General features: G+C 36.2%; 1 protein-coding gene across 2 annotated transcripts in view; it reads left to right on the top strand.

The window, feature by feature from the left end:
* Nucleotides 1-6,181: 6,181 nt before the first annotated feature.
* The window catches only part of sev (receptor protein-tyrosine kinase sevenless), a 58,303-nt gene continuing 49,941 nt past the window's right edge, over nt 6,182-14,543 (top strand). For both annotated transcript variants that reach the window (XM_074099317.1, XM_074099315.1), the window contains exons 1-2: nt 6,182-6,521; nt 12,248-12,307. In XM_074099317.1, coding sequence (XP_073955418.1) covers nt 6,351-6,521; nt 12,248-12,307 — 231 coding nt within the window. In that variant the 5' untranslated portion in view covers nt 6,182-6,350. The remainder of the gene's footprint in view (nt 6,522-12,247; nt 12,308-14,543) is intronic.

Genomic DNA, 14,543 nt, shown 5'->3' with positions numbered 1-14,543 from the left:
CTGCCTAACATTTATCGGACTTAGTTTGGTCTTGTAACTATAGATGGCGTTTTAATAAAGCTTAAATAAATACAGGTTGATTCTAGAGACGTGAGCAGGACTTTCCCTACCGGATTCAGTTAGTTAAGGCTACCATATTGTATCAGAATTAGTGAGATCAACGTATTGTTTTTTAAATGTTGCAATCAAATGGTATTTAAATTATTTACTAAGTGCATGGTCACTTGGCATTTAAAAATGTGGTAGTTTTACTTAAATATGGTTGTGAACGATCCATTATCTATTTCTGAGGGTGTAGGATTGGTATTTCTCACGTCTCCCGACCCGAATCATTCTGTATTTTGTTTGGTACTGGTTCGCTCGTCGGGGTTGTTTTGTAGAATAAGCAGTGACAGTAAAAAAAGTAATAGTCCGAGAGCTAATAGCAGTTGATGGAGTTGGCGTGAAATCTTGCGTAATAGATACAGCTTTACAAACAAAGCAATGTTCGCAAAATTAGAGATGGTGTAAGTCACATCTCCTCAAATAAATAAATAAATATCTTCTTCAAGCATTATCTGAACGACACTTCGGAGAAAGATTGTCTGATGGAGGTTGGTAGTTGGTAACCAATCCCACAGCCTAGCAGATTGCATAGTAAAGGAAGATTTATTACTTTAGTTTAGTTTATTTATTCAATCAATATAAATACATCATAAATTACAAAAATGACAGTTACAAGTATCTATATTGAAGTGGTCAAAGGTTAACAATAATATAAAAAAAGATAAAAAGATCAGATTTGTTCTCCACGAGGGAGCGTCATAACAAAAATATAGTAAAATTATAATATAAAAACAATGAATTTAAAAATGTCAAGAACACAATGTTATTGAACCTTAACAATAAATGGATAACAATTATATTTTACGATACAACTGATTCTCCATTATGGATCGTCACAGCTGAAATACAAAATTACGAATAAAAGTAATGTCAAAAAATAAAATAAAATTATGATTAAATAATTTTAATATTTTTGTTAAATTGAATGTCTGAAGAGTGAAAAAATAAACAAACCAGATAATTTAGGCGGCTCTATTATTATACAAGGTGTTAATTCAATTACTGAAAACCAGAAAGTAGTTGTGGTAGGGTAGATTCGATTACGCTATGTTTTAAATCAGGTTATGCGTGTCTATGTTTTGAAATCCCTTTTCTTATTGTGTCCAGTCTAAATGTTATAAATGGGATACGCCGATTAATGTTTTAGCAAAGTTGCTTACTAAAATTCTATTTCTATTTAGTTAATTCTGTTTAGATAATTGTAATACTCGTAACGGCCTTTTTGTTGTCAGTTTGATTTTCTTTTAAAAACGTCGAAGCGCAATTGACAATCACAACAAGGAATGTAGAGCTAGAAATCAAATAGAATTACTGACGAAGCAAAACATATGAATATTTTTTGATATAAGTAATGAAGGTAGGTATTCGAAAATAAATGCAATCATAATTTATTGAATTAGGCGTTACTTTGCGGAGGTCCATATCAATGAACTAAAAGAATTTCTTTGCTCACCCGCGGCCTTATGGTAGCTAAGTTTATGCAAGATATGCTTGTTCATGCAGTTCCTCCACCTCCACACTGTAAGAAAAGACACACAAATCACACAAACCTATCTATCACCACCATCACAATACACTGACGCGTTTCGAACTCAACCAGAGCTCATCTTCAGAGCAACACAACCGTACACCATATTAATGAAAAACATATTCCTCGCTACACATCCTCGCACATCTCTGGTGGAAGCGCTGCTTTAGAACAAAATATTTTTCGTTCTCAACCGGTTTCGTACCCGATCGAAGGGATTTTCGTAGTTTAGTTTTTTACTAAAATCAATGCTAATAAATGCGAAAGTAACTCAGTCTGTCTGTCTATTACTCTTTCACGGCTAAACCGCTGAACCGATTTAGATGAAATTTGAAGACCATGATTGGAGACATTTTGGGAATAAGCACTTTCTGAAAAGCGAATATTATACAAAAACTGTCATTCTTGGAGACAGGCAATTTTAAATAGCTGGCATTTTGAAAAGCTGACATTATGCAAAAGACGTGTTGACATTCTGAAAAGCTTGCGAAAAATACATTTTAGGAAAACGGATATTTCAGGCCTGAGCCCTTTAGGTCTGAAAAAGAGCGTCTTGCGAATCTTACCATCGACTTTAACCTAAGACCTTAAGACTTTAACAGTCCATACCTACTGGTACTGAATTGCCGACACTTATTGAGTTACTTTTAACTGTAGTTATAATATAAATACATAATATAATCAGTCGGGAAAACAATATTTGACCGCTCAATGAATGTAGAGTCGATTACCTATTTAAACTTTCACAATGATAAGTAGTTAACCTTTAGATAGGTGCCCGATTGAAACTAATTTTGAAATTTATAACGCCATATATCAAAGCATCAACAAGGCCATAACTCGTTCGTTCAATTAAACTAACTGTGGTCGTTACCCATCCGAGATCATCCCACGCTTCAACAACATTCCTCAGAGCGCATGATTTCATGTATCTCCTTGACATGTCTTAAGACACCACGCACCACGCGCATTGAGCCGTCCGTGTAAATTTCTTTATTCAAAGCGTTTCCTTGACTATTATAAACCAGAGGCCGTATTGCCTAACGTTTTTGACGCTCGAAATCGCAAATAAATGACAGTTTTTGTATGCGAAATCTGTCATTTGATTGCGATCGCGAGCGCCAGAACCGTTAGGCAATATGGCCTCAGGATCCAGAGGCCGTATTGTCTAACGCGCGGGCTCTCGCCATCGCTTTCACCATCTCTTTCTGTCACCATCTTACACCGTTAGACAGAAAGAAATAGTGATTGCGATAGCAAGCGTCCGCGCGTTAGACAATACGGCCTCAGGATCATAAGTTCCTATGCGATTCCCTAACTTAAAGCTGTACCCAAGTGTCCTTATATTTTCAATTCAATTCAATATTAATTTATTCAGATAACAAGATCCACAATTTGTTAGTATTCTTACTATAACTATTTTAGTATAAATATTCGTTCTTTTGATTATTTAGTCTTGGGATTTTATGGAAAGCGTAGACAATACGCGAATTTATTAGTGGAATGGGTGAACTTAAGCCAGAGATAATAAATAATAACTAACAAATTCAAATACCTACTGCCCAGTTATCCTGAATCAATATGGAACGGTTTGCATTCAGTTTTAAAAATACTTTCAGTTTTTGAAGGCACAATTTGGACCGATACGAAACGAACATTTGGAATAGTACCTACACCGTTGTTCACGTTTACTCTTTACAAGAATACAAAATGATAAATTCCCAATTTTTAATTTACTGTCGATATCTTACAAATTATAAGTATTTTATACGAGTAACGTTAACGTACGTTACAAGTAAGTTGTATATAATTTTTTAGACTTTCCGCTAATAACATATTCTTAATTCTTAATGGGAATAAAGAATCTTAAAGCTAAAAAAAAAACATATCGTTCTTATGATCAAACACTCACAGATACTTTTAGCTTTCTCTCACCCATTCTCTCCTTTTTAGGGTTCCGTAGCCAAAATGGCAAAATCAGAACCCTTATATAGTTTCGCCATGTCTGTCTGTCTGTCCGTCCGCGGCTTTTCTCAGGGACTATCAGTGCTAGAAAGCTGTAATTTTGCACGAATATATACATATGTAAACTATGCCGACTAAATTTCGGTTCAGTGATTAGTTTGCAAATTATTCAAATTTAAAGTGCAAATTTCCATTAAAATCGAGCGTCCTCCCCCCCTCTAAAATCTAAAGCGGTGGGTGGAAAATTTTGAAAAAATCAGGATGGTAGTAAGTATATCAAATTTACAAGGAAAACTCGGTTAAGTTTTCTTGAGAATTATTAGTAGTTAGAGTAATTATCAGCCTAAAGTATAAAATATACCTAAACTTGGAAGATTCCGTACAAAATACGAAATCCTTAGAAAAATATTACTTAATTTTTTCGTAATGGCTACGGAACCCTATTTTGTCCGACACGCTCTTGGCCGGTTTTTTATTTATTTTCTCAAATAAACAGAATACATTTTGTAAGTAACTTATCTGCCAAACTGCATATATAGAGACCACCAATAGAGAGTACCAATCGTAGAGTAGACCAATCGTATTGTATCGTGGAGCCTACTAATTCTGATTTTGCATGTGCGGTGATGTTTATGTATAGTAGGTTTCCCACGTCAGTTTTCGAATTAAAATGCTCTTTCTCAGCTATGTTGGTAAATTGAAATTGATGATATGAAGATGACTTGGATCACTATTGATTGTCAAACCATCCTGGCGCAAATTGTTAACGGGTTTCTTCTCTTCAATAATATAGCACTTGCAGTACTTTAGTTCATTTGCGAGATTTGAGTCGCTCTATTTCTATTTGTGCCCACGCCACAAATAATTCGAAGCATTGAGTTCATCGAGGTACTAAGGGAATGGTAATGGTCGCGTGGGTTGTGCATATTCGCTTATCCTATGTACCTACGTTTCACGCTGGCGTGAAACTTTGCTGTACCCACTTCCCTTGTATTCCCAAAGTTGTCATCATTGAAAATGACGTTAATGGACATGATTTAGGGGCAAACATAAATTATTTTGAGCTTCATTCACACTTTTTCTTCGGAAGTTTTATTATGTAGAAATGGTAATATCGGTAATCTTCAAACATTTGCGGAGGTCCATATCAATGAACTGAAATAATTACTTTGCTCACCCGCGACCTTATGATAGCACTTTTCCGCAAGAAATGTGTGTTCATGCAGTTCCTCCACCTCCACCTAACGTCGCAACCTCTTAGGTCGCGGGTGAGCAAAGTAATTATTTCAGTTCATTGATATGTAGAGTCCTCCTGAAATTCTCAGATAAACGTAACAATTGTGTATGAACTATTATAATTAAGCAGTTTATGTGCCTATTCCATCATAGAATATCATTGTTGTTTGTTTAGGTACTTCACATAGCTCTTTGCTCTGATTTAATTACCAACGCCGCGCTATCTGTATGTTCAGCATCCTTCACGAACACAACTCCAGAACGAATGGCTAAGTGTTGCCAGGTCCAATTTGAAAAACACGGGAGATATATATGTCGTAAAAAATAGGAGGAAAAAAAATCCTCATAAACCATTTATGGAAGCATTTCCCTAGGTTACTGAATTTATGATTTATTTTTAACATTTTCATTGACTACAAAGGCTGAATATTGTTATTCAACTACATAAAATTACTTAAAAGTATAAATTACTTGGTTTATTTATTTAAAGTAACAAGCTAAAAAAATCTACCAGTCCAATTTCTCTAGCTGCATACTCGTAACTCAAAGTAATTTTCAAAGTAGTGATTAAAAGGTATTTAAATCCTATCACCGACAGCTCATATAAAATATCTATTTAACTTAAGTAACCATTACAAGTATCTGAATATGGAAGCTAGAAAAGACTAATTGGCTTACCAAAAGACTAAGCACCAATTATGTTTATCCTTTTTGGAATTGTATGATTTTTTGAGGTACAAATTTTTATTATATGTCTCATCTGCAAAGGAAGTGTTTCCTTACTAAGGTTAATTTCAAAGTGACATAGATGTTACACACTACAATAAAATTAAAGGCCTCCTTACACTCTCTTCAAGAACCTTGAAACGACCATAGATTCATTAGCTCTTTTAGTTTCGTTCAGAAGCTGTGTCATAGATTTAAGTAATTTAAGGCTGTCTTGCACTCACTTTAAGAACTTTGTAGTAGTTTGGTTAATTATACAAGTGAACTTCTAAAATCCAGGAGATTGTTAAAAAAATACAGTCAAATAGGAGCAACACCCTAAAACCAGGAGATCTGTAAAAACAGGAGATCTAGCAACACCTAATGTTTCTTAAGACACGTTGCAATGTGACCGACTGCTGAAACCGAAACAGTAGCATTATCTGTACAATGCAAATACATGGGCATTATCTCCACTGACTATGTAAATTATTGTAAATACATAGTAACCTAAACGATGGCATCGTACAATAACAAAAGCAACGACAGGTAGAGGCATAATAGCCGTAGCGCCGGACCGTAACCGTAGCAACCTCGCGACGTGCGGCGGGCGGCGCCGGCGCACTCAGCCAGTGTCAGTACTAGAGCAGCTTTCGTTGCGCGCACGCACAACATTGAACGCGCGACCGTTCCATTTAAACCGCGACTATGCATACGCGCGCGCGGAATACCCTCAGGTTTTCGTAAGGAAAAACCCAGACTTATTTTTCTAAGGATATTTGTGATGTGATACAGTGATGCCTGGTGTGTGATGAGGCTCTCGGCCACAATGAGTGCGCCGCTGAATTGGCACAAATGGCTAGTGCTGTCGCTGTTCGGATTGGCTTTGTCCGCTCAACCAATTGGCTGCGATTACAGTACCAACGCCGAGAAATTTGGAACGGAAGCAGTGGTTCGCTGCAATGAAAAATGTCCTTTCCAGGTTCGACTTGCAAAATTGTTTGTTTACCAAAACGGTGCTTGTTTACTAGCCTTAAACGTTTGGTTTGTTAATTTTATTAGTTTTAAACTTCGAGACTGTCATGTAAAGTAAGTCCGATCACCATTGGAGTGAAACTCTCTAAAAAAACTAGAACAAAACTATTTATTCATTCATCCCAGCCTATATACGCCCCCCGCTGGGCACAGGCCTCCTCTCAGAATTACAAATACAAAATGTCTTAGTAATATTTAGATGTATATAAACTGAAACAGAAGAGTAGTTAGGCGTTCTGATTAAATTTTCGGACTACCTTTGATTGAGCGCAAATCTTCTAATAAAAAATTGGAAAATTTGACATGCCATTTTCTCTTGCTGAAAAAAAATCTTCGTTTTGCGTTAAGCTCAGTTTAGTGGTGTTAATTATGGACCTGCCAAGCTTAAACCAGCTTTAAAGAAAACCTTCACTTATTTATTTTTGCAAATGGCCATAAGTTCCCATTTGTTGCATTCCTCGGTATTCTGCTGTTGCTTGAATACTGTTGATCCCGAGGATTCGTAATACGAAAAGACAGCGATTTTAATTCAACAAGAGCGCCGCACTTGTTGCGAGGTCCGTCCAAATTTGATAATAGGACGCCGGACAACTCCAGAGCCAGTAACCTACTTAACAATTTATTCAAGGATATAACTTCCAACGTACTACATTCTTTAGTTAACGGGGCTTAGTTTATTTTTGATGATGCTCTTGCTCCGGCGATAGTGGTTTTTGTTTAAGACTGTTTTGTCAATTTGATGGTTTTTTTTTATTTTATTCGACTGGATGGCAAACGAGCAAGTGGGTCTCCTGATGGTAAGAGATCACCACCGCCCATAAATATCCGCAACACCAGGGGTATGCAGATGCGTTGCCAACCTAGAGGCCTAAGACAACACTTTTTTTAGTAACATTGCAGTGCAATCAATATATTCGTCATCGTTATCCAAGCCTATATACGTCCTACTGCTGGGCACAGGCCTCCTCTCAGAATGAAGAGATTGGGCCGTAAGTATAGTTCACGCGCGGGTATAGTGCAGGTTGAAAACTTCGCACACACCAATTGAATTGCTTCGCAGGTTTGAGCTTGTTGTAAATTTCAGATGTAATTTTGCACATGGATTTCGAAAAACTCAGAGATGCGAGCCCGGATTTGAACTTACGATCCTTTGCTTGAGAAGCCATAGGGCAAACCACTAGGCCACTGCTGCTGTTAATCAATATATTAGGAATCAGAAAAGGGTTTAAAATTTTCTGTTAAACAAGTACGTTATACGCGTAAAATGCATGAAAAAAAGTCCGATCTTTTGGACTATTCTATCTTGACGCAACGCACGGCTGCGGTCAAATAATCACTCTTTATTAGATACATTCACTCAACGAAATTAATAGGTATTGGATAAGGACAAAGTATCCAAAAATATTGAATGCGCTGTAACGGCCCTGTACGAATAGAGATACGTTACCTAGTATTTTTTAGTACTATGACCGATCTGATATTATTGTCAGTGACTCTACCTACAGTAAAGTATAGTGCCAGCTTGTACAGTCACCTGCATTAATAGGTATCTACCACAGCAGGGCGTGCAAAAATATCTGGCACGTCCTACCGGCCCTGGAAATAGAATCGTATCAGATATTTATGCACGCTTTGCTGTGTCAGATATTGATGCTGTGACTGTACAAGTACCCATAAAATCGAACAAATATTTGCACACTTGAAAGATGGCCACAATTTGAACATAAGTCTGTGCTATTTTCGCACTCTTCTGAAGATTTAAAGACTCTTTCGTAAAAAAAAACGCGTATACATTTTTAATGTTTCCTGCATAATTCAATTAACTTTACTAATTTCCCGATCCTATTGAATTATCCTCTTCTTCTACCAACACAACTAGTCCAAACAAATCTGCAGATGCAGTCCAACCTTTGTCTTCTTCTTTCCTGCATTTTTGCAATAATCTTGGTGTAGCCCTTCAGATTTCTGTTATCTCTGTCATGCGCCACTTCTATCGAATTAGTCTCTGCAAGCCGTGTTTAAGCATTTAATGAAAGAGCTGCGCCCGCGACTGCTTACAACGTTGTTCCCCGCTCAGTTCGCGGCAGCAGGTTCAATGCACAACTAATTGTAGCAATTAGCGAACCACTGTAATCAACGCATACTAGCTAAATATAGCCAAGCGTTGCGACTGCCTTTTATTTAGTAACGGGACGATTTTGACCTTGATCCTTGTAATCAGTCTGTATTATTTATAAATTATAAGTATGAGAAACGAGGTCTACGGCTGAGTGTTTGTAGCCTCGTAGATCGTCTACGAACGCTACGTCTACATACTGCGTACTTCGAGGAGTTTCACCAGATTATAGTGTTATTCTTAGTCACTTATAATATCTTAACACAGCAGTTGACAGAAATGAAGATATTATTGTGTTATTTAACATTTCAGTGTGTATCATTGGCGTGGCGTCGTAATAAGTCGATTTGCACTGGATTTACTAAATCTAAATTTTTCTACGTAACTCCTTTACGTGACGTCAGTGATAACAAGTGTGGCGATGGTTCTATACGCGTGCGAGGTGTTGCATCTGAAGACATGCCTAACTTATGCTTTTCTTACTTTCTGGGTTGCCGAACGAAAATGTTCACTTCACGCTACTGATTGTGTAGCTATCCTTATCCTGACTAATAATATAAATGCGAAAGTAACTTTGCTTGTCTGTTTGTCTGTTATCTCTTCACGATTAAACCGCTGAACCAAATGAGATGAAACTTGATATGGATATAGTTAGTTAGTGTTTGAGACCGAGAAATAGGATAGTTTTTATCACGGAAAATTGCACAATTCCCGCGGGATAGCGGTAATTCTACGCGAAAGGACACGCGACACGGGCAACAGCTCTACGAATAAGTCAGACACGTCAATCAGAAACTGCAGTGTTGTTGTGTTTCAAACTTATGAATATAGGTACGCATATTGTACCTGACTCTGGTCCATAAAAATAGCCCCACCAAAACAGGTTCAGATAGGCCACCAAATCTTTGAAGCGAAAACCACAAGTGTCGAGTTTCGGCGAGAAGCCTGGTAGGTGCTACCGAACCCGTTCCGGTCTCACGCTCGTAGCGTATTTGCGGAGAATCAACAGTAGGAAGGTATTTTTTATTTTATTTATTTATTTAGTTAGGTCAATATGGGTAACTCTGAATCGAATTTAGTGGCAAGGTAAACTGCATTCATTGCAAAAAAACATTCAGTTTGGGAATCGAAGACATTCTTCGAGACAAGCTTTTAATTTCAACTTTTGCGATGCAAGACAAGACCACCCCTCTGACCATTGTGATTGATCCAAAAACATTATTTTTTCTTTCTTGCATTGTGTTGCTAATAAATATAAGTGTTCCTATTTCGGTAGAAATAACATCTAAAAACAGTAAGTAAGTACCTAAAAGCTCTGTAGACGCCTTGTTATTTAACCGACTTCAAAAAAAGGAGGAGGTTATCAATTCGGTTGTATTTTTTTTAATGTTTGTTACCTCAGAACTCCGTAATTTATGAGCCGATAGAGAAGGTAGGCAACGGAACTCTGTTATAAAACAACGTAACTAAGTCGTGTTTGGGCTTAATGGAATCGTTGTGAGATGTACTTTGGCTACAAATCACTAACAAGTGAGAAATAAAGAATTATTTTAACAAAAAAGTAAAACCGACTCCAAAAAAATTAAAAAATAACAAAAAATGGAACCGACTACAAAACCCTTGAAAATATTTTTCTAGGTAAGTACGTACTAGCTCGAAGTCGGTGACTCACCACGACCCAGCAGGAGGGATTGAAACCCATAGTAGGCGACTATTGAGTATTGGTAGTAGGTGAGGTAGGCGACTATTGTCCCACTCCTGCTGGCTCGTGCTGTGGCACCGACTTCGAGCTAGTACGTACTTACCTAGAAAAATATTTTCAAGGGTTTTGTAGTCGGTTCCATTTTTTGTTATTTTTTTATTTTTTTGGAGTCGGTTTTACTTTTTTGTTAAAAAAATTCTTTATATGTATCTCTGTTTATTTTGTGCTGCTAAAAGTGGGCAAGAAACTCTTACTACCCGCCTTTCACATTATTATAAGTGCACTTCAAATCAAAAATCTTAATTACCTATCTAAACTTAAATTTAACTTTATCTATAATAAACTTTTTTCATTCATTCATTCTATCTTAAAACACGATTCACGAATGAATACGCTTTTTAATAGCTGACATTCTAGCAGAAATAAGTAGATCTTCTGATTTACTTATTTTTCAAGCGTGACTTTTTTGAAAGCTGAAATCTTTCCGCATATAATAAAAAATGTACCACTTACTTAAAACTGAAAATAAAAAATATATATTTCGAAGAGTAAGTAAGGTACGAATGTGTATTTACGCATTCTTATTTGTTGACAATTTCTGATAAATGATAATTACGCGGAAGTTTATCTATCATATTTTGCTCCATTGAACTGGGATTTTTATTGTAGGCATATATTTTTTTTACTGGCAAACTACACTTACAATAATAAGGGTAGGTACTTCACGAAATCGTTTTTCAACTTGCAATAAGTAGTTACTAATTTAATCGATTTAAAGCTGTTGATACATTCTGCTTATGTATGCTAGCAGAAGAGCTCTTTCAAACTTTTAAACTGGCAAATTAAACTACGCCTACAACAACAAGTGTATTTCAAGTCGAAATCTTATTTTAACGTGCAATAGTTAGGACTTTAATCGATTTTAAGCTGTTAATAAGTTCTGTTTATTTGTGCTAGCAGAAGTTAGCTCTTTCAAACTTTTTAACTGGGAAACTAAACTACGCCTTCAATAACAAGTTAACTTCAAGTCGAAATTGTATTTCAGCGTCCAATATTTATTAATTTAATCGTTTTTATGCTGTTCATAAGTTCTGCTAATTTGTGCTAGCGGAAGTTTGCCGTTTGACACTTTAAACTGGAAAACTTTTACGCTTGCAATAAGAAGCGCACTTCAAATCGAAATCGTACTTGATGTGCAATAATTAACAATTTAACAGGTTTTAGTTGTTGACACATTCTCCTTGTTTGTGCTAGCCCTTTGATACGTTGAAACTGGAAAAATCCTTTAAGTACTAGATACGCTGGCAATACAAAACGTACTTCAAATCGTAATCGTATTTCAATGTGCAAATAATTTTTAAGTTTTTTACAATTCGCACCTATATTTCAACAATGACGTAAATTCATTTTTTTCAAACAATGCATTTAGGTACGTCTTTGTTGCAATAGAGGTGCGAATTTCTGATTTTATTTACACGCGCTAACTCAACAACTGTATTTTTGAAGTCCCAGAATGACTGAACATGCATTTAGCCGGAAAATAATCATAGAATTCCATGGAATAAATATGGAATCACCTTGTTGGAAAACAACCTGGTTTTTTCATGTGGGTCTAAATACGTTACTACTATATGCCACACTAATAATACGTATCAATTAGGGCAGGTAGTTGTTTGATACCTATGTGGCCGTGGTACGCTCCGATGCGCCTGCGCCGACGCACCGGAAGGAATCGCTACTGTATCTCCGGTGAACATTATAAAAAATATATGGTCAACTTCCATTAAAAAAGTCCAGTTGCAGTTAATTTATAGCAGCATGTAGGTATGCGTATAACGTACATTTTTTGTTACAGAATCGCACTGGAGATGGCCACTTCGATGTCAGTTGCGGCGCCGAATGCAGCGTCCAACAGGTAGTTTCATTTTCTCTATTTATGCAGTATATTAACACGTGTATTTTAATATTTACGCTATTTATTACAACTTTGTTTTCGTTACAAGGCAGAAATCAATCGGGGCAGGGCAGGCGTTGGTCATAAAATAGCTTCGATAAGCCGAATTTACTACTTTCATAACTTTTATTTATTATCACAGACCGTTTTACTATTGGGTAACTTATATTTAATGGCAAACGGAAACTGTCCTTAACATTACTACTTTTTGGGGTATTATGACTTTCCTTTGAAATAAATATACATACTTAAATATTAGGTACATTTTGGTTGCTTGCATGGCATGATAACAACAAAGTTTATTGAAGGACACCTTGTCATATGACCTGATGTTGACATTACACGTGTTCCTACCTAAAATTAATTAAAAATACGACTATCAAGTGTTTTCTCGCCTCCATACAAATGGCTCGTATGGATAGGCATAGACAGTTGGTTGCCATACAAAAATAATGATATTAAAGTTTAGATAACTTAACATATAAATGATATTTTCGCAGTATCACTGCAACCTGCGACCTTTTATGCGATATAGTGTTTTTAATAAATGCTCAATCTGTTTGATGATTATTTTGTATTGACGTTACTACAGTAAGTGATAGGCGATATGTAGGAACATTCTTATACCTCGTGACACTTGCAGATAAATTCCAGACGATGATTTTCTCAAGCATATAGATAGATACCTACCTAATTAAATTGGCCGACTGCCTACGGGTTTATTCACTGTGTCATCTATCTAATCCTACACTCAAAAGGAATTCTAGTCAGTTAACGAGCTTGACGTGAAAAATGAATTTACAATGTATTTTTATGTAGCCAACTGATCGTTCCCCAACTAACATGAACTATCTAAGGAGTTAAGTCAACATAGGACAAGTTCTGTGGGACAAGTCCTGCATTAACGTATATTTGTTAAAACAGTCAGGATCAGCCCTAAAAGCGATACACTTGTGTGGTATTGCCATTCGAGCATGTTAAAAAAATCCATATGCATGTGCTGCATGTATCAAAAAATAATATTTGCATGACTTATAACAGTCGTATGCATGTTAAATAAAATTCATTCATTCATTCATTCATTCATACATTTTATACTCACTCCACAAATAAAAGGACCTACGCCTACGCATTCAGTGGTTTTATGGCTCCATATTATGGGATTTGTTGAAAGCTTTGATTTTCAAAAATTACAACCTCCACACTGTTACAAACCAGTTTTAACTAATCTGTTATACGATCCATCACTAGAGCACAAAAACTGACATAAAACGGCATGTTCCCGCCAAACTTTGACAGGCCGCTACTGGTTAATGTCAGAATTATCTGCAGCGTCCAATTTACGCCCCTACACAAAAAAGTTTCGAGTGGCGTTTGCCCACCCCTCGATATTCATTTCAGCCAATTGACTTGTTTCCAATTTTACATTGTACTAGAGTTATTGTACTTGCTTACGGCTTTGTAATGGTCAACAAATTGTGGCAGTTATATTTATTTTGTGTCTCGTAAATTTAGTAGACAAGTTGATACGTAACAGATACCTACTAGATACATATGAAAAGGGTTAGATGAATTTCTAAATACGCATGACGCATTTAGCTTTCGTCTTCAAGGAACTCACTTACTCCCTTAGGTCGTCTTTTAGGAAAAAAAACACATCTAGATTTAGTCGTTAAACCTATAGTTTAAGCTTGAAGGTAAATAAAAAACTAGTTTATCTCTACCTACTCCTTTGGGGTTAAACAATGCGTTTTACTATCACCACATTAGGGTATATTTGCGTTTCTTTTGAGCATGGGTAGTGAAAAATCAATTAAATAAATAGCAATACATTAAATAAATAATTAATGGAATAAAAGAAAGATTCAACCCGTATTTATACCTAACTACATTGCAAGTTAAATAAGAGCTAGTAAAAACAGCGTAGGTACCATCAGCCAAATATATGTGGTCTCCCTTTAGTTGATAATCGTTTGCATGTCATAAAACAATAATGCCAATAGACGTGTCTGTCAACTTGAAAGTTCGACTTTAGCGACATATTCATTTGATATATAGGAACTTGTTTAAAATTTGATAGACCACTTATTTGGTTCATGGTACCTAAATACGTGTTGACATTTCCGTACCTGAGAAGCATAACACTAACACTGCAAGTGTCACTTTAAAAAGTAGCACTTGCAGTGTTATGCTTCTC

Source organism: Choristoneura fumiferana, chromosome 16 (assembly GCF_025370935.1).
Source record: "Choristoneura fumiferana chromosome 16, NRCan_CFum_1, whole genome shotgun sequence".
Taxonomy (NCBI): domain Eukaryota; kingdom Metazoa; phylum Arthropoda; class Insecta; order Lepidoptera; family Tortricidae; genus Choristoneura; species Choristoneura fumiferana.
This window is presented reverse-complemented; position numbering and strand designations above follow the sequence as displayed.